General features: G+C 45.8%; 1 protein-coding gene across 2 annotated transcripts in view; it reads left to right on the top strand.

The window, feature by feature from the left end:
- FIRRM (FIGNL1 interacting regulator of recombination and mitosis) overlaps positions 1-24029 on the top strand; it is a 207558-nt gene that overhangs the window by 29912 nt on the left and 153617 nt on the right. For both annotated transcript variants that reach the window (XM_088460534.1, XM_088460533.1), the window contains exons 5-6: positions 11695-11835; positions 18170-18332. In XM_088460534.1, the coding sequence (XP_088316660.1) occupies positions 11695-11835; positions 18170-18332 (304 nt within the window). The remainder of the gene's footprint in view (positions 1-11694; positions 11836-18169; positions 18333-24029) is intronic.

Below are 24029 nucleotides of genomic sequence, written 5' to 3'. Positions count from 1 at the left end.
GATGCACACGTGGCACAGCTGCTTAAACGCTAATCCCAGCAGTTTCGCCGAAGGAAACCACGGATAGGAGACTGGAGAATTGTCTCAAATCAATTTTTTCGCTGGCAGGAACGGCCACCCGCCCAGCTATGGCCACTGCCTGGGTAGCAAGAGCTAAGGAGCAACTGGATATGATCTCCTTTATTAGAGAAGGGGCCTCTTATTTGGGAGATGCCGCCTTGGATGCAGGGATCCTTTCCTCTAAGGTTTCAGCAGAGTCCGTTGTGGCACGTAGGATCCTCTGGTTGAAGGATTGGAAGGCAGATGCTGGGTCCAAAAAGGCCCTAGAATTCCTTCCATTCACAGGAGGTGTTCTCTTTGGTTCATAATTGGACAAAATTGTATCCTCCATGGCAGCCTCAAAGACGGCAGGTTTGCCATCAGCATCCTCGTCTAAATTGAGGAGGGCGTCCTTTCGGGGGTTTCGGCCACAGGGCAAGATCAAAGGTCAGCCCTCAGCGAGATTTCCACCAAAAAAGGCAGGACCCAGGAAGCCCTGGCAGAACAAACGTCCAGGATCTAGGGTCCAGGATAAACCAGTGGACTGATGGGACGGGCCTCCCCCTGGCGGATCCCAGGGTGGGGGACCGACTACTTCGGTTCTCAGAGCCCTGGCACCTCACGACGGAGGATGCCTGGGTTCGAGGAGTTGTTTCCCGAGGGTATGCCCTGACGTTTTGGAGAACTCCTCCGCAAAGGTTCTTTTGTGTAAACCCGCAGGTGGGTTCAGAAAGAGCTTTGGCCCTTTAGAAGGCTATTCTTGCCTTGCTAGCATCAGAAGTAGTGATTCCGGTGCCAGAGAATCAGTTCCAAGAGGTGTTTTACTCCAATCTGTTCTTGGTTCAGAAACCGAATGGGTCATACCGGCCTATTCTGAATCTGAGAGAGCTCAACAAATTTGTTCGAGCCCCCGGGTTCAGGATGGAAACATTGCGATCGATTGTGTTGGCAATGGAACAGGGGGACTATATGGTATCCCTAGATATACAGGATGCCTACCTTCACATCCCAATCACACAGGCTCATCAAAAATTTCTTAGTTTTGCGGTAGGGGAGGAACATTTTCAGTTCCAGGCCCTGCCGTTTGGCTTGTCCACAGCCCCTCGGGTATTCACCAAGGTGATGGCATGCCTCAGACGCCAAGGTGTCAGGATTTTGCCTTACTTGGACGACCTCCTGTTGCTGGGGCAGTCCCCACAGCAGGTACAGGATCATTTGAGGCTGACAGTATCATTTCTGTACAGTCACGGCTGGATCATAAACTAGCAAAAGTCGTCACCCTGTCCGGTACAACAGGTGTGTCATTTGGGAGGGAGATTGGACTCCGTGGTGCAGAAAATATATCTGCCGAAGGAGAAGATCCTTGCCCTACAATCACGAATACGCAGGTTGCTTCGCAACAGGCAGATATCCGTTCTAGTAGCCATGCAGGTCCTGGGATCGATGGTGGCCACCTTCAGGATGGTGGAATACGCTCAATTCCACTCCAGACCACTGCAGCAATTAGTTCTGTCTCGCTGGAACAAGGCTCATCACACGATCAGGTCTCAGCTGCTGCGTCTCTCTCCAGAGGTACGGTTGTCCCTGACCTGGTGGTTGCAGACAAAGCATCTCACGCAGGGTCGCCCCTTTTGGGTGCCGGATTGGACATTAGTCAAAACCGACGCCAGTCTTCGAGGTTGGGGGGTGATGACGGGGTCACACACTTTCCAAGGAAAGTGGTCAGTGGCGGAAAGCCGGCTACCGATAAACATCCTGGAACTAAGAGCTATATTCAAAGCTTTAGTGCATGCTCAGGGAATCTTAAAGGGCAGGTCGGTGCAGATACCGTCGGACAATCGCACCGCGGTCGCCTCCCTAAATCATCAATGGGGCACAAGGAGTCGGGCTGCCTTGGCAGAGGTATCAAAGATCCTGGTATGGGCAGAGACTCATCTGCCCACGATATCTGCCATGTTCATTCCAGGAATCCTGAATTGGGAGGCCGATTTTCTCAGTCGGCAAGAGATAAATGCAGAAGAATGGGCCGTACATCCACAGGTTTTTCGGAACCTTGTGGACTGGTGGGGTCTACCAGAAATAGATCTGATGGCATCAAGAAGGAACAACAAGGTTCCCAGGTACGGATCCTGGACAAGAGATCCGAGAGCCGAGTTTGTAGACGCACTGACAGTAAAGTGACGTTACAAGCTGGTATATCTGTTTCCCCCGTTTGCTCTTCTGCCCAGAGTTGTCAGAAAGATCAAACAAGAGGGCAGCACCGTCATATTAATAGCTCCGGCATGGCTGAGACGGCACTGGTTCACAGATCTACAGTCTCTCTCCATATACACTCCATGGCCTCTGCCATTGAGACCGGATATGTTGCTACAGGGTCCCTGCTGGTACCCGGATCTTCATCGGCTATCGCTGACTTCATGGCTCTTGAGGCCTCTGTCTTGAGGAAGAAAGGGTTTTCCGAGTCTGTTATACGGACGATGTTGAAGGCATGGAAACCATCCTCAGCCCGTATATACTATAGGGTTTGGCATACTTTCAGTGGTGTGAACTGAAAGGGCATGATCCACAGAAATTCCTGATATCCAGTGCTTGGAAAAAGGGCTCCGCCTGGCCTCTTTAAGGGTACAGGTGTCAGCTCTTTCAGTCTGGTTCCAACATAAAATTGCACTGAGACCAGATATAAAGACCTTTTTTCAGGGGATGTTGGGGATTCAGCCTTACTTCGTTTCCCCGGTTGTTCCGTGGGACTTGACTCTAGTTCTGAAGGTTTTACAGGCTCCTCCGTTCGAGCCTTTAAATTCATTAGACATACAGTGGCTAACAGCAAAGACTGTATTCCTCCTTGCTATGGCATCTGCACGTAGAGTGTCGGATTTAGCTGCGCTTTCCTTCCGGGAGCCGTTCTTGGTATTTCATTAAGATAGAGCAGTGCTACGTGCTAGGGAGGGTTACCTTCCGAAAGTGGTGTCTAAATTTCATATTAATGAAGAAATAGTAGTTCCAGCATTTCAGAGCACAGGTCTCTCACAAGGTGAGGCTTCCCTGGATGTGGTCCGTGCGTTGAGAATTTATGTTAAACGCACGAGCAAATGGAGGAAGTCCGATTCACTTTTTGTGCTTTATGGTTGTCATAAGCGTGGCTGGCCAGCCAGTAAACGGACACTGGCCAGGTGGATTCGCATGGCAATTTCATTGGCTTATACACAGGCTGGTATGCAGGTGCCGGATTTAGTGACGGCACATTCTACTAGGGCGGTAGGTCCATCATGGGTGGCCCGCCGGGGTGCTTCTGCTGAGCAATTAATCAAAGCAGCCACATGGTCTTCCATCCATACCTTTGTCAAATTTTATTCCTTTGACACCTTTGCCTCTCAGGATGCCTCCTTCGGGCGTAGGATTCTCCTCTTTTCCGAGAGCCAGGAGCGTCCCCGCCTCTAGGGTTAGTGCTTTGGGATATCCCCAACGTAATGGCTGTGGACCCCATGGACCCCGAAGAAGAAAATAAGAGTTATGGTATGACATACCCTTGTTAACTCTTTTTCTTCGAGGTCCATGGGGTCCACAGGACACCCACCCAGACGCACCTGTAGTTCTGGGGGAGGTTTTTTTTCCGTAGTTCTTTTCTTGAGAGTCGGGACTCGTGAGTATGGGTCTTTTCTTTCTTACCCTTTGTTTGTCTCTGCCTGCTTGAGCTTGGTAACGAACTGGCTACCTGAGGCAGGGGGTGGGGTATATGAGGAGGAACCCCGGTGCATTCTGGGAGCAGAGAACTCGTTTGCGTTAACTGTGTGGTGAACGGGATTCATACCCCAACGTAAAGGCTGTGGACCCCATGGACCTCGAAGAAAAAGAGTTAACAAAGGTATGTCATACCATAACTCTTATTTTTGCGGTCAGGTTTTCAGAAAAATTATACTTTTCCCCCTACAGGTGAGGTATTCATAATGATTTCCTCACTGCGTCTGCCCTCCTCCCCGCACGGCCTTTAGTGCCCAATCCTGCCACCTCCCCAGAGGCCTCCGATATCTGATCCACCTCCCCTGCGGGTGCCCCCCCTTTTGCGGCACTGCAGGTGTCCGATCCTTTTCCCCCACCCCTGTTGCATACTCTTTACTTGTCTCTTCTGTCTTCTGCCGTGAGTCCGGGCCACATGTCTGCAGTGCCCCGGAGCTCTCAGCTCCAGGGGCTCTGCAGTGCAGACACAGCTTGGAGAGATTTTAGTGGATCCCTCTGCTGGCTGCAATGGCTAGACTGGCATGTAAATCTTCACAGGCTGTACACCATCTCAGGTTTGTGTACAGTTTCTCAGTCAAGTTCCGAAAAAAAAGCATTTTCAGAACTTGATGAATTTCATAATTTCTACATCTACATGGAAATTATCGAGTCACATTCGTAATCAGGAGGTATCTGTGAAATCTCCTGCGTTATATGAATGATGAATAGGTCTGACACCTAAAATTCCACCTACTTTTGTATAATTTATTTTTCACCTGCTTTTGTATAAATTAAGTGTTGATTAATAGACCTATTAAGTGTTGATTAATAGACCTATAGACCAAACTATTCCAGAGTGCCCAACTCTACCAGCCGGGCAGAATTAGGTTGGTCCGGCTATAGCCATTTAACTGCGAGGTTGGCCAGTTTCTGGGCCAGGACGCGTGGCCTTCCATCAGGATCATAGGACACAGACCTGAATTTCCACCGGTTCGCTTCTGGATAGAGGCCAAACCGACTTGCTAAGGCAGCCTTCACTTGGTCATATATTTTTGCATCTTCCAGGGATAGGGCGGCATATGCAGCTTGGGCCTCCCCCGTTATAAGATGGGCAATCTGTACGGCACAGGAATCTTTGGGCCATGCTTGCAAGGTAACAACCCTTTCTAAAGTGATAAGAAAGGTCTCCAAATCATATGAGGCCTGCATTTTGGAGAGTACTGGAGCGGTTACCACTGCTTGCTGCTGTTTAAAGAGGTCCAACATTTGTTGCAAAACGGCTTCCATGGTGGTCTCTTTAGGATCCCACTTCTGACACCGCAATTTAGCGAGTAAATTCCAGATGACCAATGGGAGACCGAGATATTGGATACAGGTAAGCTTTTATTCCAGGCTTTAAAAGGCAGAGCCAGTGTAATGACAAGGCAAACACAGTTCAGGAACAATAATTCATCTTACATGAGACAGCATTCAGCAGAATATTCACAGCAGTCAGGTTCAGATTGTACAGCATAGAGAGAACTGCTGAAGTCGAAACCTCTCCCTCACATTCCCCTGATTAATTCAACTTACCAGGTTCTTATACCTTAGCTACTGTAGTCTTAATTGAGGTAAGGGTGTGGGTTCCTCCCTGGCTACAGGAGGTTAATGCTTTCCTCAGAATGTGGGAGAGACTCACTCTCTCACAGAGCCTATCTGCCAAACAAACTGTGTTCCAGATGATGCATTTTTAAAGTATTAAAAAAAGGCCAGTTTTCTATGAGTCCTAGTATTGGTTCAGGAAAATTATTGTGTGGAAGTAAAGTGATTCTAACATGGTCTAAATTGGTCAATTAAAAGCTCTTTTTTCTGTGCAAGCTAACGATATAATACTTATAGTTCTATTCAATACCAGGAAGAAATGGGACTAAATTCCACATGTTATTCAAAATCTTGTGAATGGAAAGCCTGCAAACATTTTGTTGTATGTTACGAACAAATCTACAAAGCAACCCATGAATCTCAAGAATTACTTTACTAATTAGCACAAGTATTTAATTCTTGAACAAGCTGACACAACATGATCTGCTAAACCCAAATCAAATCTTTAAATAAGTAAAATTATCAATCTACATCCCTATAAATATGAGAGAGATCACGTTTGTCACGCTTCTCCCTGCCAAAGTTGCTCGCTGGGTCCAGCTGCATCGAGTTGAGAATTTGGTTTCCGCTGTCCGGCTAGTGGGAAATGCCTTGCTGGCGCAGTATGGTATGAACCTTTCTTCTTTAATTATGCCGGAGTCTCCCTGTCAGTCTCCACAGCGGGCTTTGTCTTGGGATAAGGTGCCCCCAAGTATGGATTTGGATAGGCACCAGTACCCCTTGCAGAGGATGGCTCCGTGGAAATTTGAGGCCCACAGCTTCACCCTTCTCTTCACGTAAAAAAGGTTTTCAGCCCAGAAGTCGTTCTATGGGGAAGGTGATGGCCGCCCATTTTCCAGAAGTTGGAGGTCCAGAGTTGAGGAGTTCCCCAATAACTCCAGCTCAAGTATGTTTCTCATGTGGCCAAGGTGGCATCAAGAATGGGGGCATCCACAGATGGATTGCTCTATTTCTGGTGTCTTTACAGCTGTAGAGACATGCCCTCTTCCGCCTAGAATACAGGTATGTGTGCAAGTCGGGAATAGACTGGTCGAGGGCTTGGTGGACTCTGGCTCTGCTACTACGCTGATACAAAGGGATTTGTTGTCCCCATAGTTGATGTTGTCCCATGAACTAGTCCGTATCTGTGTGCATGGAGCTGTTCATGCCTTTCCTGTTGCCATGGTCCCTTTGATAATCAGGGGAAAGACTGCCAAATTACATGTGGATGTGTGTCCTTTGTTACCGGCCCCTGTGCTAATAGGTCGTGACTGGCCTAACTTCCGGGCTCTTGTTTTGCCGGAGGAACAGGTGCTTGCAGCAACCCCTTTTCCCCTGATTTGTTTCTGTCTCGGGTAAAGGTTTCTAAATCTAAGAAAAGGAGAAGGGATCCCAGAGACTGGCTTGCTCGTGATGTTTTGTTGGGACAAAAGGTCTTTTCCCATAATACTACTGCTCACAATGCTGATGATCCTGCTCATGACAATGTATCTGATAATTCTGATGAACCTGTCATTACTAATGTGTCTATGCATGCTGATTTCCATGGTAATGCTGAGAGGTTTAGGAACACTGATGTGTCTAGCAGTCTGCCTAATCCTTAACTTTTCTACTTGCGCCTCAGCCTGATTTAAGAGAGGCCCAATAGGAAGATCTTGCTTTAAAAAGGACCTTTCTACTGAAGGGTCCATAGGGCTCCAAAGGAGACCTTGGGGTATAGGTTGATGATGTCAGTCGTCGAGCACCTCAATTAGTTAAATTTGTGCTCCCAGGATGCATCGGGCTCCTCAGTTTCGTAGGTGCTCGGCACGGTCGGGTCAATTCAAGAGGGGCTGCGTTGACAGCCCAGAAAATAGTTGTTTTTTACTGCAGAGTGGTCAGCATGGGCTGTCCAGCAGACGCCCATGCTGCCACTCCGACACCCTGCTGGCGCCGAGACGCTGGCACTGCTTTAGGGATCGCGGCGGGTATCTGGGGGTTTTGGCTAGCAAAAGCACCAGATGCCCAGGACTGTGGCCAGACGTCACGGGGGACATTCAGGTAAGCAGCGGGCGTCCGCCTGCTGATAACACAGTTCATTTACTTCCCAGGGCTGGGGGGGTCCCTGGGAAGAGGCTGCGTGTGGCACCAGGCATGGCGCCTGCGCTGTCACTAGACCACCAGGGATAGGGGGCCACAACGTGCGGACGTTGTGGCATACCAGGGGTTAATAGCACGCCAGGGGAGCGGGCTTTAAAAGTGCCTTTGTACAGGTTCTTTTAGTGGATGGTGTCCTGTTGTCACATGTAACAAGTAAAATATCCCCATTTTGTGTTGCTTAGAGAGGTTTGGGAAGAACATCCAATAGAGGGTGAAAGCATACTTCAATATGTGGTCCAAATAGGTAATCGCATAGACCTACTGGGTCAATTGGTCCTGGAAAACTTGGCAAATGCACAGGAAGCTCAAAAGCTTCTCTATAACTGTAATGCCCGAACGCAAGTTTTTTTTCACCTGGGGATAAAGTCTTTTTGTTGTTACCTACTCAGGGAAGCAAATTACTAGCAAGTAATTAGAAGGTTGGCGAAGTAAATGATGAAGTCTCTCAACCTGACTCCTGTAGAGGTAGGCAGATCTACCATGTTAACCTGTTGAAAGCTTGGAAGTGTCAAGAGGTGTATTTTGTAGATTCTGGTAATGGCCATAATGACCTTGGTCCACAGATTCCCCAGTTCGATGGGGCTTCTCCACCCCTTGAACCTCCTATGGGAACCTTGTTAAATAATTCTCAGATGTTTTTTTGTGATAAATCAGGGAGGACCAATTTAGTCTTACATGACATTTTAACCCCACCTTGGGTAATAGTTGGACAAAGACCCTATAGGCTTCCAAGGAAAAAACAAGTGCAGGGAATCAAGGAAGTACAAGAAGTGTTGAAGTTAGGGGTAATTGAGGAGTTGTCTAGCGACTGGTGTAGCCCTATTGTCTTGGTCCCGAATACAGATGGTTCTACAAGATTCTGCATAGACTTCCGCAAAGTTAATGCAGTGTCCAAATTTGCCTTCCCAATGCCTAGGGTTGATGACCTGCTTGATAGGTTAAGTTCGACCAGATATATCTCTACCCTTGATCTTATGAAGGAATATTGGCAAATTGAGCTGACAGAGGGAGCTAGGAAGAAAACTGCTTTTCTTCTTCCTCCACTAGGATGGTTAATGAAATTTACCCACAAGCCCACTCTCCTCTATACCCCAGCCACAGAGACCTCCGTTTGAGTTCGGTGCCGGCAGGAGCTAGGCACCGATTATTAGGGGGGGCTATTTTAGGTGGTTTTCCGAATTTTTATTTATTTAATCCTTTATTTTAACATACTTTATTTATGAGTGGGCAGCGGGAGGCGTCCTATAGGAGGCCTCCACCACCCCAGCACCGGTGACTGGGTCAGTGACTCAGGCCGCGGAACTCCCATTGCAGCCAGAAGCACACAGGACCTGCCAGCCGGTGCTCTGAGGGGGATTAAAGGTTAGCCGTCTCCCTGCATGCAGGGAGCCGTGATACAGCGGCTTACACCACTGGAGCTGGAGACCTCCGGCGGAGCTGGTAGTGCAGGCACCCGATCTGACTGCGCTTTGAACCTAGACCACCAGGGATACTTTATGTAACGGGGCTTCTTTTCTAGCAGCGATGACCTGTCCCTGAAGTTGAAACCAGCCGGGGGAGCGGGCACAACCTAGTAGACTCCTTCAAATTTCCAAGCGTATTGCTACCTTTTACCCTCTACCTGCAACGTATAGGGCTAAATGGGAGTCTCCTTCCCCGGTGGATGCCCATATTACCCGCCTTTATTAGGTCATCCCTCATACCTATGCCAAATACGGCATCTCTTAAAGATCCTACCGATCTACCGAAGTTGGAGAATTTCTGGAAGACCATTTATATGAATACAGAATCCCTGGCTCGCATAGCCCTGGCATCTGCTTGGATAGTTAAAGTTGTAGTTCACTGGGCAGACTCCTTGGAGAACGGTATTACCTTGGGTGCCCATAGGAGTGACTTAGTCGTTATGGTTGCACACGACAAGGAAGCGACTTTAACCTCTAAGGTTTCTGCAGTTGCTGCCAGAAGGCTGCGCACTTCAAAAGCGGATACAGAATCTAAGAAGGCTCTGGAAGCTTTCTTATTTGGGTGACATCCTATTTGGTCTGGAACTGGACAAAATCGTGACTACGTTGGCAGCCTCCAAATCAGCTTTTCTGCCGTCTGTCACCACTACGAGACCCAGGACTTATTTTGTTCTTTTCGTCCGCAGAGTAAGGGCAGAGGTCAGCCGTTTCCAAGACTGGGTTCTGCCTCCAAAAGCTCCTAGCCCAGAGGTAAGCAGGCCTGGTCCACCAGACGTCTAGCTGCCAAGCCAGCAGACAAGCCTGCTGCATGATGGGGCGTGCCTTCTCCCGGGGGACCTTGGAGTGGGAGGCCGGCTTCTTCGCTTTTCAGCAGTATGGATGCTGACCACAACAGACCCTTGGGTCCAGGACAACGTTACCAACGTTTCCTCAGGTTTGCGGTACGAACCAACCACCCTTTGGTCTGTCCATGGTCCCTCGTGTGTTCACGAAGGTCATGGCAGCACATCTACGATGCAGGGGCGTCAGGATTTTACCATACCTGGATGATTTGCTTCTATTAGCGCAATCTCCAGAGGTGCTCAGGGATCACATACATCTGACGATACAGCTTCTTCATTCACACGGGTGGATAATCAACTTGAAGAAGTCAACGCTATCTCCATCCCAGGAGATGCGCCACCTGGGAGCTTTGTTGGATTCCAGAACTCAGAGAGTCTTCCTTCCTCCAGACAGGATCTTGTCATTGCAAACCAACATTCGCAACTTTGTCAGTCTTCAAAGAGTGTCCATTTACTTATGCATGCAAATTCTGGGGTCGTTACTTTCAACATGGTGGAGTACGGACTGTTTCACTCCCGGCCTCTCCAGGGGACACATTGTGAGGCGTTGAGCAACCAATCAGATTCTAGCTATTATCTACTAGAAGGTGCTAGTTAAATGTTAAGTAGAATCTGATTGGTTGCTATGGGCAACATCACTTTAAAAACTCTCACTTTAGTAAATTTACCCCTAGGTATTCTGTAATAGAAAAAGAATGCCTTGCTATAAAATGGGCTCTTGAGTTATTGAGATAATTATCTTCATGGGGCCAGGTTTACCATGGTTACTGATCATGCACCGCTAAAATGGTTGCAGTCCATGAAAGATTCTATCGCAAGACTGACAAGGTGGTACCTAGTTCTCCAGCCTCCTTTTTTTTTTTTTTTTTTCTCCCCTATATAAAGTCCGGCACAGACCTAGACTTCTACATATGAATGCAGATTTTTTTTTGTCCCAAACTGGGCTGGAGAGTCAGGCTTCTGCCGTGGGCAATCTAGGTTCATCCTTTAACGGGGAAGATATGTGACAGAGTGGGTCTCCCCCACATTCTGAGGAAAGAGTTATGGTGGGTACACACTATAGCGATATATCTGCAGTGTATCATCATACACACTGAACGACCATCATCTGCATGCTGCAGTGGGTCGGGGCGAGTAGGGGGCGTTGCCTAAATGGGACCTCGTGGCCACGCCCCCTTCGGAAAAACCGCTGTGTGCCCCTCAGCCCGGCGAACAGCCAATGGGGGGTGCGATCAGCGTAATTGCTCCCTCCCGTTTGGCATAGGAGACTCTCCGGCTGCTGCTTTAGCAGCCACGGACAGTCTCCCAGTGCAGCACAGCACACAGCATCGTGTGCTGGGCTGCTGTGACCTAAGAGGGATGGGGAGCGGTGCTGGACCTGGGTAATTAGTGCCCGCTCGCGGCTCGTTGTTCAGACATATCGTCTGTACACACTGGTCGATGGTGGCACGATATATTGGCCGAGCAATTGATCGGCCAGTGTGTACCCAGTAGCCATGGAGGGACCACACACTTACCTCAATTAAGACCAGCTAAGGTATAAAAACCTGGTAAGTTGAGTTAGTCAGGGGGAATGTGAGGGAGAGGTTGCACCTTCAGCAGCTCTCTCTATGCCGGACAATCTGAACCCTGACTGTGCTGTGAACATTCTCGTTTGAAGCGCTGTCTCATGTAAGCTGAATTATGTTCCTGAACTGTGTTTGCCTTGTGTAAAAAGCTATTACACTGGCTCTGCCTTTTCAAACCTGGAATAAAAACTTACTTGTTTGCAACATCTCAGTCTCCCATTGGTCGTCTGGAACTTACCCGCTACAGTGATATATTAGAATGTGTTGGTTTTGGCACCATATTTACAATGTGTATCTTTTATTGGACAGAATATGATTCAGTGGCTGGAAGCTCTAACAGCGTGTGTGCGCTATGTATGTTCTGTAGAGGAACCAATACATTTTGAAAATATCCAATCACTTCCTGCATCCGTGCTGCATATTATTATAGCCACATTCACCCATTGCAAGGTGAGCATTTTGTATTAATCTATATAACTGCCTAAAAATAGTAAACTGATTATCAATATGTTTTTTTAATGCATCCTGGCTTAGTTCTTGTAAAATGGTGTTCAAAATTAATTGCAAGCTCTTTTTACAGTAGTTACACAGATTTTGTTTTGCAAGCTAGAGCTTACTGACCAGGCAAAGAGATTAAAGGTGCCCCAAATCCCCACTGAAATACAAACTTATTGATGATGTGAAGATAACTGTTTCTATGATATTTTTAGAAGTTTACATTTCCTTGTAGTAACACTTTTTTGCAGAGCAATGTGATTTTTAGGTGTTTCAGAACAATACGTATATGTTTATATTATTGATATAACTTATTGGTATGACCTGAGTGGTTGCAATAGGTATCAGCAAGTGTAAAATGGAGATTAGTCCACACACAAAGGTCCTTAACCTGGTTTATTGGTACCAGGGACAATACACAGTGTTAAACAGTGGTATGCAGTATACACAGTGGTGGTCAAAATGATGACTATAATGTCTATAACAGGTAGCACTATGAGGATATGCATGTTACACAGTGGTATGTGCTGGGTCGCGCATGCTCAGTGGCAACTTTGGTTGGAGGTTGCCCCTTCAGCTTACTCTGGGTCCTAGTGCCCAAGATTTATTGCAGAGAAGAGGCAATGCAGGAGCATGCTTCTCTCCAACACTCCCCTCTCCCTCTTGCTCAGGGCTGTCTCCGGTCATACAAACATATTACACTTTACTCAAACATTTTGGTAAAGTCCACCTGTACCCAAAAGACATGGGGTCATGCAAAAATATAAACAGTGTTTCAACGTCAAATATATTCCAGTCCACAACTCTTTAGGAACACATTTAGGAGTTGTGACGTCAGTCCCTTTGTCACCATATCAACAGCATTATCCTCACTTGTCACAAAGGTTACGTTTATAGGCTTCATCTTCACCAAAAATAAAACGACAAAGATGTGTTTGCGCCTGAACTCACAGTGAGTTCAGGCGCAGACACATCTTTGTTGTTTTATTTCTGGTATTTTTGGGGTATTTTGGGCAGGAATCCCCTTGTGTCAGCTGCTAGCAATTCACTGAGTATCTCTGTTTAAATACAGCGCTCCACTATTTTCCCTCTTTCATCTTCACCAACTCAAGTGATATCTAATAGCAATGTCAACTGCACCTCTGTTGTGTCACTCTGTTGATAGTCTCATCCTGACTCAGAAGACTTTATTCTCATCTAAATGTAATGGGTTATGATCTTCTGATGCTGCAGGGATTTATGGGAGTCTCCCCTTATTTTTAAAGTGACAATCATTTTAAAGGCTAGCATAAAGCTGGGTCTACACTGTAGCTGTGTCGTTCAGATTTGGCCAAATGAAAACAAAAGTTCCTGCACGAAATGCGTGTTCCTGCGATCACATTCGTCATCGTCGGGTTTGCTGTGCTGCACATCACACCTGACGATATCGCATGCAGTGTAATGAAGGATGGAACGAGTGATCGTTCTGTCCATTACATCGTTCTGATTTGTACCCAATTTAATGCTTCCTTGGCAGTTTCTGTAAGCACCATGTACTCCGCCTCAGTGGTGGATAGGGCAACAGTGGGTTGCTTTCTGCTTGCCCAGCTGATGTTTGTGCCTGCCAGTACAAACCGATGATATGTGTATGAACTACATTTTTGATCCCTAGTCAGCATTACCGAAAAATACTTAGAAAATTCTAGCTTTAAGGAAGTTGAATACTTTGAATATTCTAGGATTCTTTTAACTATATAGTCCGGTGTTGTTTCCCAGTATTAATGGCAAATTCACTACATGTGTGATGTCTGGCTGAGTTTCAATGCTTGCATACATTAATTTCCAACAGTGCTCCGATGAGTAACCTATTTTATATCCTCTATCTCTGCCTCACTTGTTGGTGATATGACTTTTGTGAGTTTAGTGCCTTTTATCAATGGGAATACTGACTGGTTTTGCATCTAACTTTAGTAAGTATTGATGATCAATTGTGACCTTTCCGTAAGATTCTTAAGCCTAACAGTTGATGTGCAGGCCCTAAAGCCTCAATCGTAATGATCAATCGTGCACATCATGTGTTGATTCTGTGTGTTTAAGATGCCGATGCGCATCCCCGCAGTCATATAGCTTGATCGTAGATATTACTGCAAAACCGTAAGATTACAATCTATTGTGTACAATGTGATACCCATGTATGCATATTTTCGTATGATCGTAACGATCAATCGTACACAATTTGACCACATCGTATGGAAAATTTCAAGGGCAATCGTACAAAACATCTTACCAACATAAAATTGCACCGTGTACAGTATGGCCGGCATTAGTCTTTCAACTTGAATTTCTGCTTCAGATTTGCTATGGGTTTCTTCTGACCTGCTAGCAACAGATAATCCATATACACATCTACAATGAACCGCTTCTGCTCTATTGTTTTGTGTTATAGACAGTGATCAGTCTCTGAATGTACAAAAGTCCATCTCCATTAGTACAGCATCTAACTTACTGTACCAACCACGACCACTTTGTTTCAGACCATATAAATCTTTCTTCAACAAACAGACTTTTCCCTCATTGTAATGCTCAGGAGGTTCCAGCTAAATCTCTTCAATTAACTCTCCACTTAAAGCGATGTTAAAGTTTGTGTTACCATCTTCTGACTTTTCTCCTTAGGTATGTGAGCATATGCTCTGCACCCAAACAATCTGAGATGATTGACGTTTGCTTTACTTCCAGACCACCCCGATGTTTTACCTTTTACAGCTACTGTTGGTCCACTGCTCTTTAAGTATACTGCGGTAGACACTGCTTTCGTTTTACTCAGCATAGTCTGTGCTTTCTCCACAATAGTGCTTTTGACCCGTTCAATGACACCATTTTGTTCTGGCTTGTTAGCTGGTGCTCAATTTTTTGTTTCTTCAGGAAGACTGCTACATTTTTATTTTTGTATTCTCCGACATTATCAGATCTCAAGATCTTTAATTTCTGGCCTGTCTGAGACTCTCCCAGATCCTTGTAGTTTGCAGTTTTGTTTACTTCTTCACATTAGGCTCTGATAAATTAAACGCTTGTTATTTTTGTGAAGTCATTGATGAATATCAAAAAATATCAGTATCAACTTATCGAATTCACTTCCATCGGACAACACACATCTGTATTCACCAATGCCAGTGGTGCCTCAGCTCTGGATGCTGATTTTAGTAAAGGATGTTTTTTGCTTACCCATAATACAGCTCTTACATGCCTAGCTCTCTGTGATGGAAATATCCATGAAGGATACAAACTTCAAGGAGTTTCTGAACTTTTATCAGGTGGCCTAGCGGCCTGTGCCACAGTTCCATAGATTGGTGTGAATCAGAGGCTGCCATCACATAACACTCTTCTGTGTCTAGTGGCTCTTGAGTCCATGTACCAGCAATCCTTCCTGAGACTGTCTGTTATATTTAAAGCTGACTTTTTTTTTTTTTAATATATATAACGCTTCTTCTGCATGCCACTTGAATCTTTTAGTCTGCATTCAGAGGCTTTTATGTCCCACTGTGTGACATATGAAACACTTGTACTTAGGGCCGTATACAATTAGAAGCGAAAAGTCCCACGCTTTTCGCATGCCGGACTCTTCGCCGACATCGCTGGTTTTGCATGCCCCGCTTATCCCCGTATTCAATTTCAAAGGACGCAACAACGCGTCCCGGCGAAACTTAGAGGCAGAAAGTGCTAGCAGTTATGGGGAAATCAGTCTGACACCCCCCAAAAGATGAACTGACATGGGGGTCACTATGGATACCCCCGAATAACCCCGCTGGAGGCATTTGGGGTGCTTTTTTTTAAATTTTGACGCAGTGTACCTTTGGGGACTTGTCCTAAGGGTACAGGGTAGTTTCCCCACCTTTGCACCCCAAAACCGCAATTCTGCTCTTTTTTCCGCCAGCTATTCATAGGCAAAACTTTTCCGCCGGGTACATTGCATTGCGTTTTTGCACCGGCTAAAAATCGCAACAATTGAATACATTGATAAGTTTCCGCTGGCAAAATGACGTCACCAGCAAAACTTTTTTGAAAAAAAACGGCTTTTCACCGCTAAAAAATTGAATACGGCCCTTAGTCTTTTTGAGCTTGGGGCCTGATTCAGAGCCGGACGCTCTGACCAGAGCGCTTGCTCTGAATCAGGGCCATCCTCCATTAAAATGGAGCGTCCTCCTGGACGCTCGTATAGCTGTGGGTCACCACCCACAGCATATACGAGCGTGCAAAAATATGGTCGCGATGGTCTTGACCATCGCGACCATCGGACTTGCGAGGGAAACCCTGCGGTTGGGTTTCCCAGCCACAAGCCCTGGAGTGATTTTGGCTCCATCAGAGCCAAAATCACTCCCACTGACATCACTAGTGATGTCAGTGGGGCCGGCTTCAGACGGTAGGCGTTCCCATGGGAACGCCTCCGTCTGGCAGGCACGCCCACCAAAGGGGGCGTGCTGTCAATCAACATCGACAGCACGCACCCTTTGGTGCGAGACCCTGAGCGATGGAAAGCCCGTCGCTCGCCGGGTCTCTTGCATGCGCACGACAGAGCTCCCTCCGTCATGCGCATGCGCAGTGGGGAACATCGACCCACTTGCGAGCGTACTGCCGCTCGCGAGTGGGTCTGAATGACCCCCTTAGTGTCATTTGTGAATAAAGCAGAACGCTCAGCATTTGTCTCAACCAATATGCATTCTTGGAATTGCAGCAGTTTAACGCTCACGATCTCTGTTAATAGTTTAGTTCCACAGGATTCTAAAGCCACTACTAAGAAATCTAATTCAGTTGTTTAATTCTGCAGCATTGCCATTGCAACCTCCTCCTTCACCTGCACTCCTACAGATGTCAATTGCTGAGATATACACAACAGCTTGTCAATGTGCTCCTGAATGTCTCTACATGCATTGTTTTGTACTGTGCAGTGTATGCCTCAGGTTTAACCTCATGAGACTTTTATCTTCATGCGCTGCCTGCAGGGCTAGCCACATGTCATATGTTGACACTGTCCCATGGAGTACAATTGCTGCTCTACAGATAGGCCTGTGGTCCCCTTTGCCTTATCAACTTCATCAGGATTTGGATTGCGATTGTCACCAGGATCACTTGTGATTAACCACAGCGTCTCCTGCTTTAACTGCATCCATAGCAAACTTCAACATGGCGTAGTTCTTTAAACCTGTTATTTTTATGAAAGTTATGCTGGCTGCTGCATATTTTATGTGCTGCTCAAAACAAACAGGACTTCTGTGTTCTTTACACTCTGAGTGCTGGCCCATACTATTGATATAACCTATTGGTATGACCTGAGTGGTTGGAATAGGTATCAGTGGGTATAAAATGGAGGTGGGCCCACGCAGGTTTATTTGTAACAGAGGTAACACACCGGGTTAAACAGCGTTATGCAGTATACATAGCGGTGGTCACAGTGAAGGCTATAATGTCTATGATAGGTAGCAGTCTGGGTCTGCACAGTACTATGGCGATCTGAAAAGTGGCGTGCCTCAGATTGCGCATGCTCAGTAGCACCTCAGGTCAGAGGTCACGCCTCTGGCTAAACTGGGTGTGGATTAACAGATAGACACTAAAAGATCGACCGTGTCTAAAATAGACACCAGATGTTAGTCAATAGGTCGTCTGGGACAAAAGGTCGACACAGTAAAGGTCAACATGTAAGAAGGTCGACACATGATTTATTTTATTTTTTTAGTCCTAATCTACACCCTAACTAACCTTCCCTCCTGGTGCCTAATAGTCGGGGTAGGTGCCTGACCATAAACGTCCCTTCTAGTGCCTAACCCTCCCTCGTGGTGCCTAACCATAACCATCGTGGTAAGTGCCTAACCCTAAAAAGCAAAACAAAAAAAATCAAGTCTATCATTTTCATGTCGACCATTTGTTCCTGTCGACTTTCTTACATGTTGACCTTTAGTGTGTCGACCTTTTGTCCCTGTCGACCTATTGACTGTCTAACATCTGGCGTCTATCTAGCCATTGTCGACCTTTTTACTGTCTGTCTATAGTCCGTAACCCGGCTGAACTCTGGGTCCTTGTGACCTGAGTGTTTTGCAGAAAGGAGACAGTGCAGAAATGTACTCCTTTCCAACATATATCGCTGTGTATTATTTTTTAGAAAGATAGTAATTTATATAGTGCCTACCAATATGATTAAATGACTTTACATTGTGTCTGTATATGAATAATTTGGTGAGATGCAAATTTGCAATTGCCCATGTAAAATCCTGCGCATGTTTGATGGTAAATCTGCTGTGTTTTTTTTTTTTTTACTTAGGACAGTGACTCTTTGTATAGTGGGAGGCTTCATTTGGTTTCGGATCTACTTCAAGCCCTTTTCAAGAAAGCTGTGTCTCTTCAGAAGCAATTAATGGAACTGCTAGATAAAACTTTCATAAGCTCCTCCGCTTCAGAGAGGGAAGTTGCAGCCATGGTGTCTGGTGGGTGTATGAAACCATTCAAAGTTGGGTGTGGGTGACAAAATTCTAATTTAATAAACTGCATTCAAATTTTTCTGCAATTTAGAAAAATCTAACCTTAACAAAATAGACTAGACAACCATTATTGCAATGTACAGCTTAAGTACATCTCATGCTTTAGAAAAGTACTATAAAGCTAAATATTATTTATTTAGCTACAGTAGTACTTCCTTGTACATTGCTGTAGGCCATCCATGCACAAGACCTGTGACTTCATAACTTGTGGCCCCTGGAGAAAGCCTGCCTTCCGCTGCTCAGACCACCTTCCTGGAGAGTAAATTATTATTTGTAACCGTTCACTCAGCAGTCACTCGTGAGCGTGAAGGTGGGTCCCGGCAGTGACATGCCTGTGACAGACAGTCATGGCTACAAATCAGATCATCTGTTGTGCTGCCTGTTTAATAGTCTCTGTTTTAATTACATTTTGTTTGTGATAGATAACCGAAAAAGGATGCATATTTAAAACTTATTTAGCCTAAGCTCTGTAGCTAGATTTAAATGAGTATTTTTAACATTCAAATTTGAGGATGGAATAAATTGTAGACAAAGAATACATCTAGCCGGTTTTTGTTACCCATGTCTAGGGTAGGACTTTTATTAATTATGCTTACTCCAATAGGGATACTCTGTCCCAGTGTAGTAGTTCTACTAATGTTAGTTTCATTGCACAACCATATACAAAACATTTTGAATGTGTATATGTTGGCCAGAATGTGTGTAATCATGCATATATTTTTTAGTTTCCTCTCCCAGTCTAAAAAAAAAACCCCACATTCCTATCTCAGGGTCTCATTCAGACCCGCTCGCAAGCGGGTCGATGGTACCCGCAAGCGCACGACGGAGGGAGCTCCGTCGTGCGCATGCGCGAGACCCGGATAGCGACAGCCAAGCTGTCGCTCCGGGTCTCGCACCAAAGGGGGCATGCTGTCGATGGTGAGTGACAGCACGCCTGCTTTGGTGGGCGTGCCGGGGGCATGGCTGCCAGACGGAGGCGTTCCCATAGTGATGTCAGTGGGAGTGATTTTGGCTCTGATAGAGCCAAAATCACTCCAGGGCTTGCGGCAGCGAGACCCTATCGCAGGGTCTCGTCGAAAGCCCGATGGTCGCGATGGTCTTGACCATCGCGACCATCATCATGGATGCTCACATAAGCTGTAGGTGGTAACCCACAGCTATGCAAGCGTCCAAAAGGCAGCTCCAAATTTAAATAGGACGGCCCTGATTCAGAGCGAGCGCTCTGGTCAGAGCGTCCGACTCTGAATCAGGGCCTCAGTGCCTAATCCATGTATCACTTTGAAATTTGGGCCCTTGTCAATCAGAATATGGAGATTTTGTGCCCAAAATAGGTAGGTTCAATACGCATTCTCAACCTAAGGCAGATGAGTTATGTCCATTTTTTTTTTTTTTTATTTAAATTGAACCGTAAAATATACTTTAAAGGCCTATTAAAAAAAAATAATGGGATTTTGATTGCCTGTTAGAGTATTCTAATGTTTAATTAAAAATCTCTTTAAAAATGAAAATTTTCATTAGGTATAATTAATACGGAATTTTGTTACCATGACTTAGATTGTGAAACTTTTACATTTTGATGGTTCAAAGTACACAAACTTTATTTAAGGCACAAAATTATTAAAAATAAAGTACAAAGTTACCTGCAGGCTTTGTGTATAAGGTGTATATGAAACATAAATGAATATCATGTATATACACAAACTTTGAGCAACAAAATTATTGAAAATATTGTATAAAATGACCTGCAGGCTGTGTCTATATAAGACCTAAATGGATTCTGTGTTTAGATTTGGGTCCCTTTCCCAAGATATTTCATTATAGTATACAAATATTCCAAAATACGGAATATTCCGATATCTAAAATACCCCTGGTCCCAAGCATTTTGGATATGGGAGACTCGCGTGTGTGTGTGTGTATGTAATATATAGCAGATCAAAGAATAATGTTTTGGGCGTCTGCCTTTCGTCTGGGATACAAAATATAAGACAGTACACTAAACATTTAAATACGTACATAATTAAAAATTACCTTCATCAGGTGCTCACGGACATCAGCGCGCCTCTCTATCGGTCACACCTAGCATGCGTCCTGTAACCCAGGTCGCTGCAAGAGTGACGTCATGGATCCTCACGCACGGCGTACCCGGAGCTCTTGAATCACCAAGGTAGTCATGACAACCAAAATGTTGTCAGACATCACAGATTGTATAGCGGTTGAAAACTGCTTTTATGCGCTTTATAACACATACGCATAATGTCAACAGTGGAGGTAAAACACCATAACAACAAAGTATTCATAGTCAATAAAGTACAACCGTACATCATATGCCAAAAAATACACGCATACAAATATCTAAGATCTGAAATGCAAAGTCAAAACATACATACAATGATGAGATAGTATCAAACAAATATCTTAAATCTTAACAGGTCGTGAAAAAGACATGTCTGTAAAAATATCAGTAAACAGCTTGGTAAACTCCAACTCAGATCATATCTATAAGAAGCATGGGATTGAAGTGTGTGTGTGTGTGTGTATATGTATGTGTATGTATATATGTGTGTGTGTGTATATATATATATATATATATATATATACATACATACATATATATATATATATATATATATATATATATATATATATATATATATATATATATATATATATATATACATATATACATACACGTCAACCATATCCAGGATGCTTGGAACCAGGGGTATTATGGATATCGGAATATTCTGGGATGGGCTTGACAAGGTGCTTCTGGCAGTGCTCCAGCGCTCCGGCTGTCCACAGGCGTCCACGTTTTCCCAGCATGTGGGTGAGCTCATACTTGTGTGAAGAGGATCTGTGAGTCCAGGGGATAAGCAGGAGGTTGCCGGGTCTGTTATACTTATGCCATGTGGTATCCAGTCCCAGTGAAGGGTCCATAGTATTCATAAAGAATAGTTTTTATATTTAAATATTGACTTTTACATTTCAAGGTCACATGATGTGAACTTTGAATATCTAAACAAAAAAAAAAAAAAAAAAGTGTATGTTTAATTTTTTTGTACATAAAGTATGTTATACACTTAAATACAATCTCTCTTTGGTATAAGTTTCATTTTGGGTTGCCTTTGGAAACAGGAGTGTAAAAAATGTGAAGTACTGCAGTTGAACTCTTCTTGCACTAACCATGCAACTGGCAAGTTCAGACTTGCCTTGTAGTGTCTCTTTCTGTTATAGGGATGGCCATTGGTGGGTTTCCATTGATGGTCACCATCGATGGTAAATTAATCTGGGAAACCATCGATGATTTGCACCTCTCAGTCTGGCTGTAGCTTCTGCATTGAGAACTAGTGATACAAGACATGCTTGCCTCTGGGAGGGGGCAGCCAGGATGGCATAGTTGGGGGAGCGTGGCTAGGGATATTACCCGGCATTAGGATCGGAGTGGGGGGCATGACCATGCGATCACATAATTTTGGTCCAGTCAGCGCAGAGATTGCCAGCATTGTGAAGCAGGGGACGGGGCCGTTATGACACAAGCTTGCCTGCTTTTCCGGGGGCCGGGAGCGCTACCCGATTTTCTGGAGGCTCCCATTCGTTTTTAGTTTTATCAAGAGTGTGACAAATGGAGAAGTACATTAGGACTCATTGCTGCAACCCATTTGATATTCAAGGACATATCCGCAGTAGAAACAATTCAGGAAGGTGCTACCATGGATGATTAAAATACAGCCACATGTCAATAGTGATCAAATGATTTGTGATAACTGTAGGAAAAATTAAAAGGGATTATTTAACTGCTGAAGAAGGACCAAGCACATCAATTGATGAGGAAAGTGACACAGAAGTGGCAACAGGCATGACTGAATTAGCTTTGCAGTCATTAAATGAAAGTTTAAGCAGTGTGGGAGCATCACCTATCAAGAGGAAAAAAATGAAAAAAGAAACCTATTGCAAAAGGAAACCTGTTAAAATTCTGGGTCCTGGTAGCTTGTGAGGCCAGGAAATCCACCAACGCAGACCCTGACCTCTTCCTTCCCGGAGACCGATGGCGACACGCCGCCATTTTTGAGAATGCTGCCCAGTAGAATGCCCTTGCAATGCCTCAACCTGTTCATGGGGCTGGGAGGCTCTGCAAGCGATCTCGCAGATGGAGGGCTGCAGATGCGCAGTACTCCCACCATCGGAGATGTGTGCTAACCATCGGGTTAGCATACGTCTCTGAATCTGGCCCTGCATTAGGTAAACTGTCTTAGTCCCTTCTATCATTAGATCTCAATGTAGAAGCTGCAGCCAGACCGAGAAGAACACAGTAGGGATGGCCATCGACCATCAATAATTTACAAGCCTTGATTGTTTACTACCGATGGCCGATTGTTTTGCCATTGATGGCAGAGCCAATTCTTTTCCTCCATCAATGGTTATCACTGATGGTGCCATCGATGGTCAACAACCGATGGCCATCCCTAGAACTTGCCAGTTGCATGGTTAGGGCAAGAAGGGTTCAACTGCAGTACTTCATATTTTTTTTTTTTTTACTCCTGTTCCCAAAGGCATCCCAAAATGAAACTTATACCAAAGAGAGATTGTATTTAAGTGTATAACATACTTTCTACATCAGGGTCCATAGGGTATCCACAGGATACCTTGGGGTATAGGTGATGACGTCAGGCATCGGGCACCATAGAGTTAAGTTTTCCGCCTCCCAGGATGCACTAGGATCCCCCTCCTATACCCCGCCCCCGAGCCAAGGCATCTCAGTTTCGTTTGGTGCCCGGCCGGAGTCGGATGCACCTGTTAGACGGGGGCTAAGGATAGCCCCTGAAGTTTTCTTCAAAGCAGCTGTGGCTGCTCATCTGGATGTACAGCATGGACAGTCAGTACTGACGTCCATGCTGTCTTCCCTACACCCCCGCCGGTACCAGAACGCCGGTACTGATCCGGGGATGCTGGTAAGCATCTGGGGTCACAGCTAGCGGTGACCCCTGATGTTTGGGACCATGGCCGGATCCAAGGGGGCAGCGGGGTCCCGCGGTGGGACCCTGCTGACACAAGGTCCAGAGTCCCCAGGCAGGGGGCTCCCTGGGGACAGGCTGCAGCGTGGAGCCAGGTTTCGGACCTGCGCTTCCACTACCCCCCTGGGACAGCGGACCGCGGCTGAGCGGTAGCGCTGCGGCGTCCCAGGGGTTAAATGCATGCCAGGGGAGCACGCCTTCCCTGTAACACAGCCGGTGCCTCCCCCGCTGCACACAGCCCTCTCTGCTCTGCTGACTGGCCCTGTGGCAGCGCTCCTCCCCCAGGCCGGCCTCCTCTCTGCTCCTCGGTGGCCATCTTTCCTGGAAGCATGGTAAGCGCTGTTGGACGCTGAAGATCAGTGGCATCGCGGTCTGGGTCCCCCGACATACCTCTCCTCCGTTGGCTTAAGGTCTGTGTATGCAGCGCTGTGTCCTACCAGGCTCTGTGTCTGCGTAGTTGAGAATCAGCGCTGATAGTGCAGGAATTGATTTCTTTGCATTGTATGTGACTTCTGCTAGCATCTGCTTCCTGTACTTTCACTTTCTACTGTCAGCCATTTCACTGTCCCTGATCTTTTTCTGCTAAAGCCCTTGCGGTGCCGTGATTGCAGGGTGGTCTCACACTGTACT

The sequence above is a fragment of the Taudactylus pleione genome, unplaced genomic scaffold, assembly GCF_031769625.1.
Source record: "Taudactylus pleione unplaced genomic scaffold, aTauple2 ptg000048l, whole genome shotgun sequence".
Taxonomy (NCBI): Eukaryota; Metazoa; Chordata; class Amphibia; order Anura; family Myobatrachidae; genus Taudactylus; species Taudactylus pleione.
Note: the sequence above shows the minus strand (reverse complement) of the source record. Positions and strands in the feature narration are given on the sequence as shown.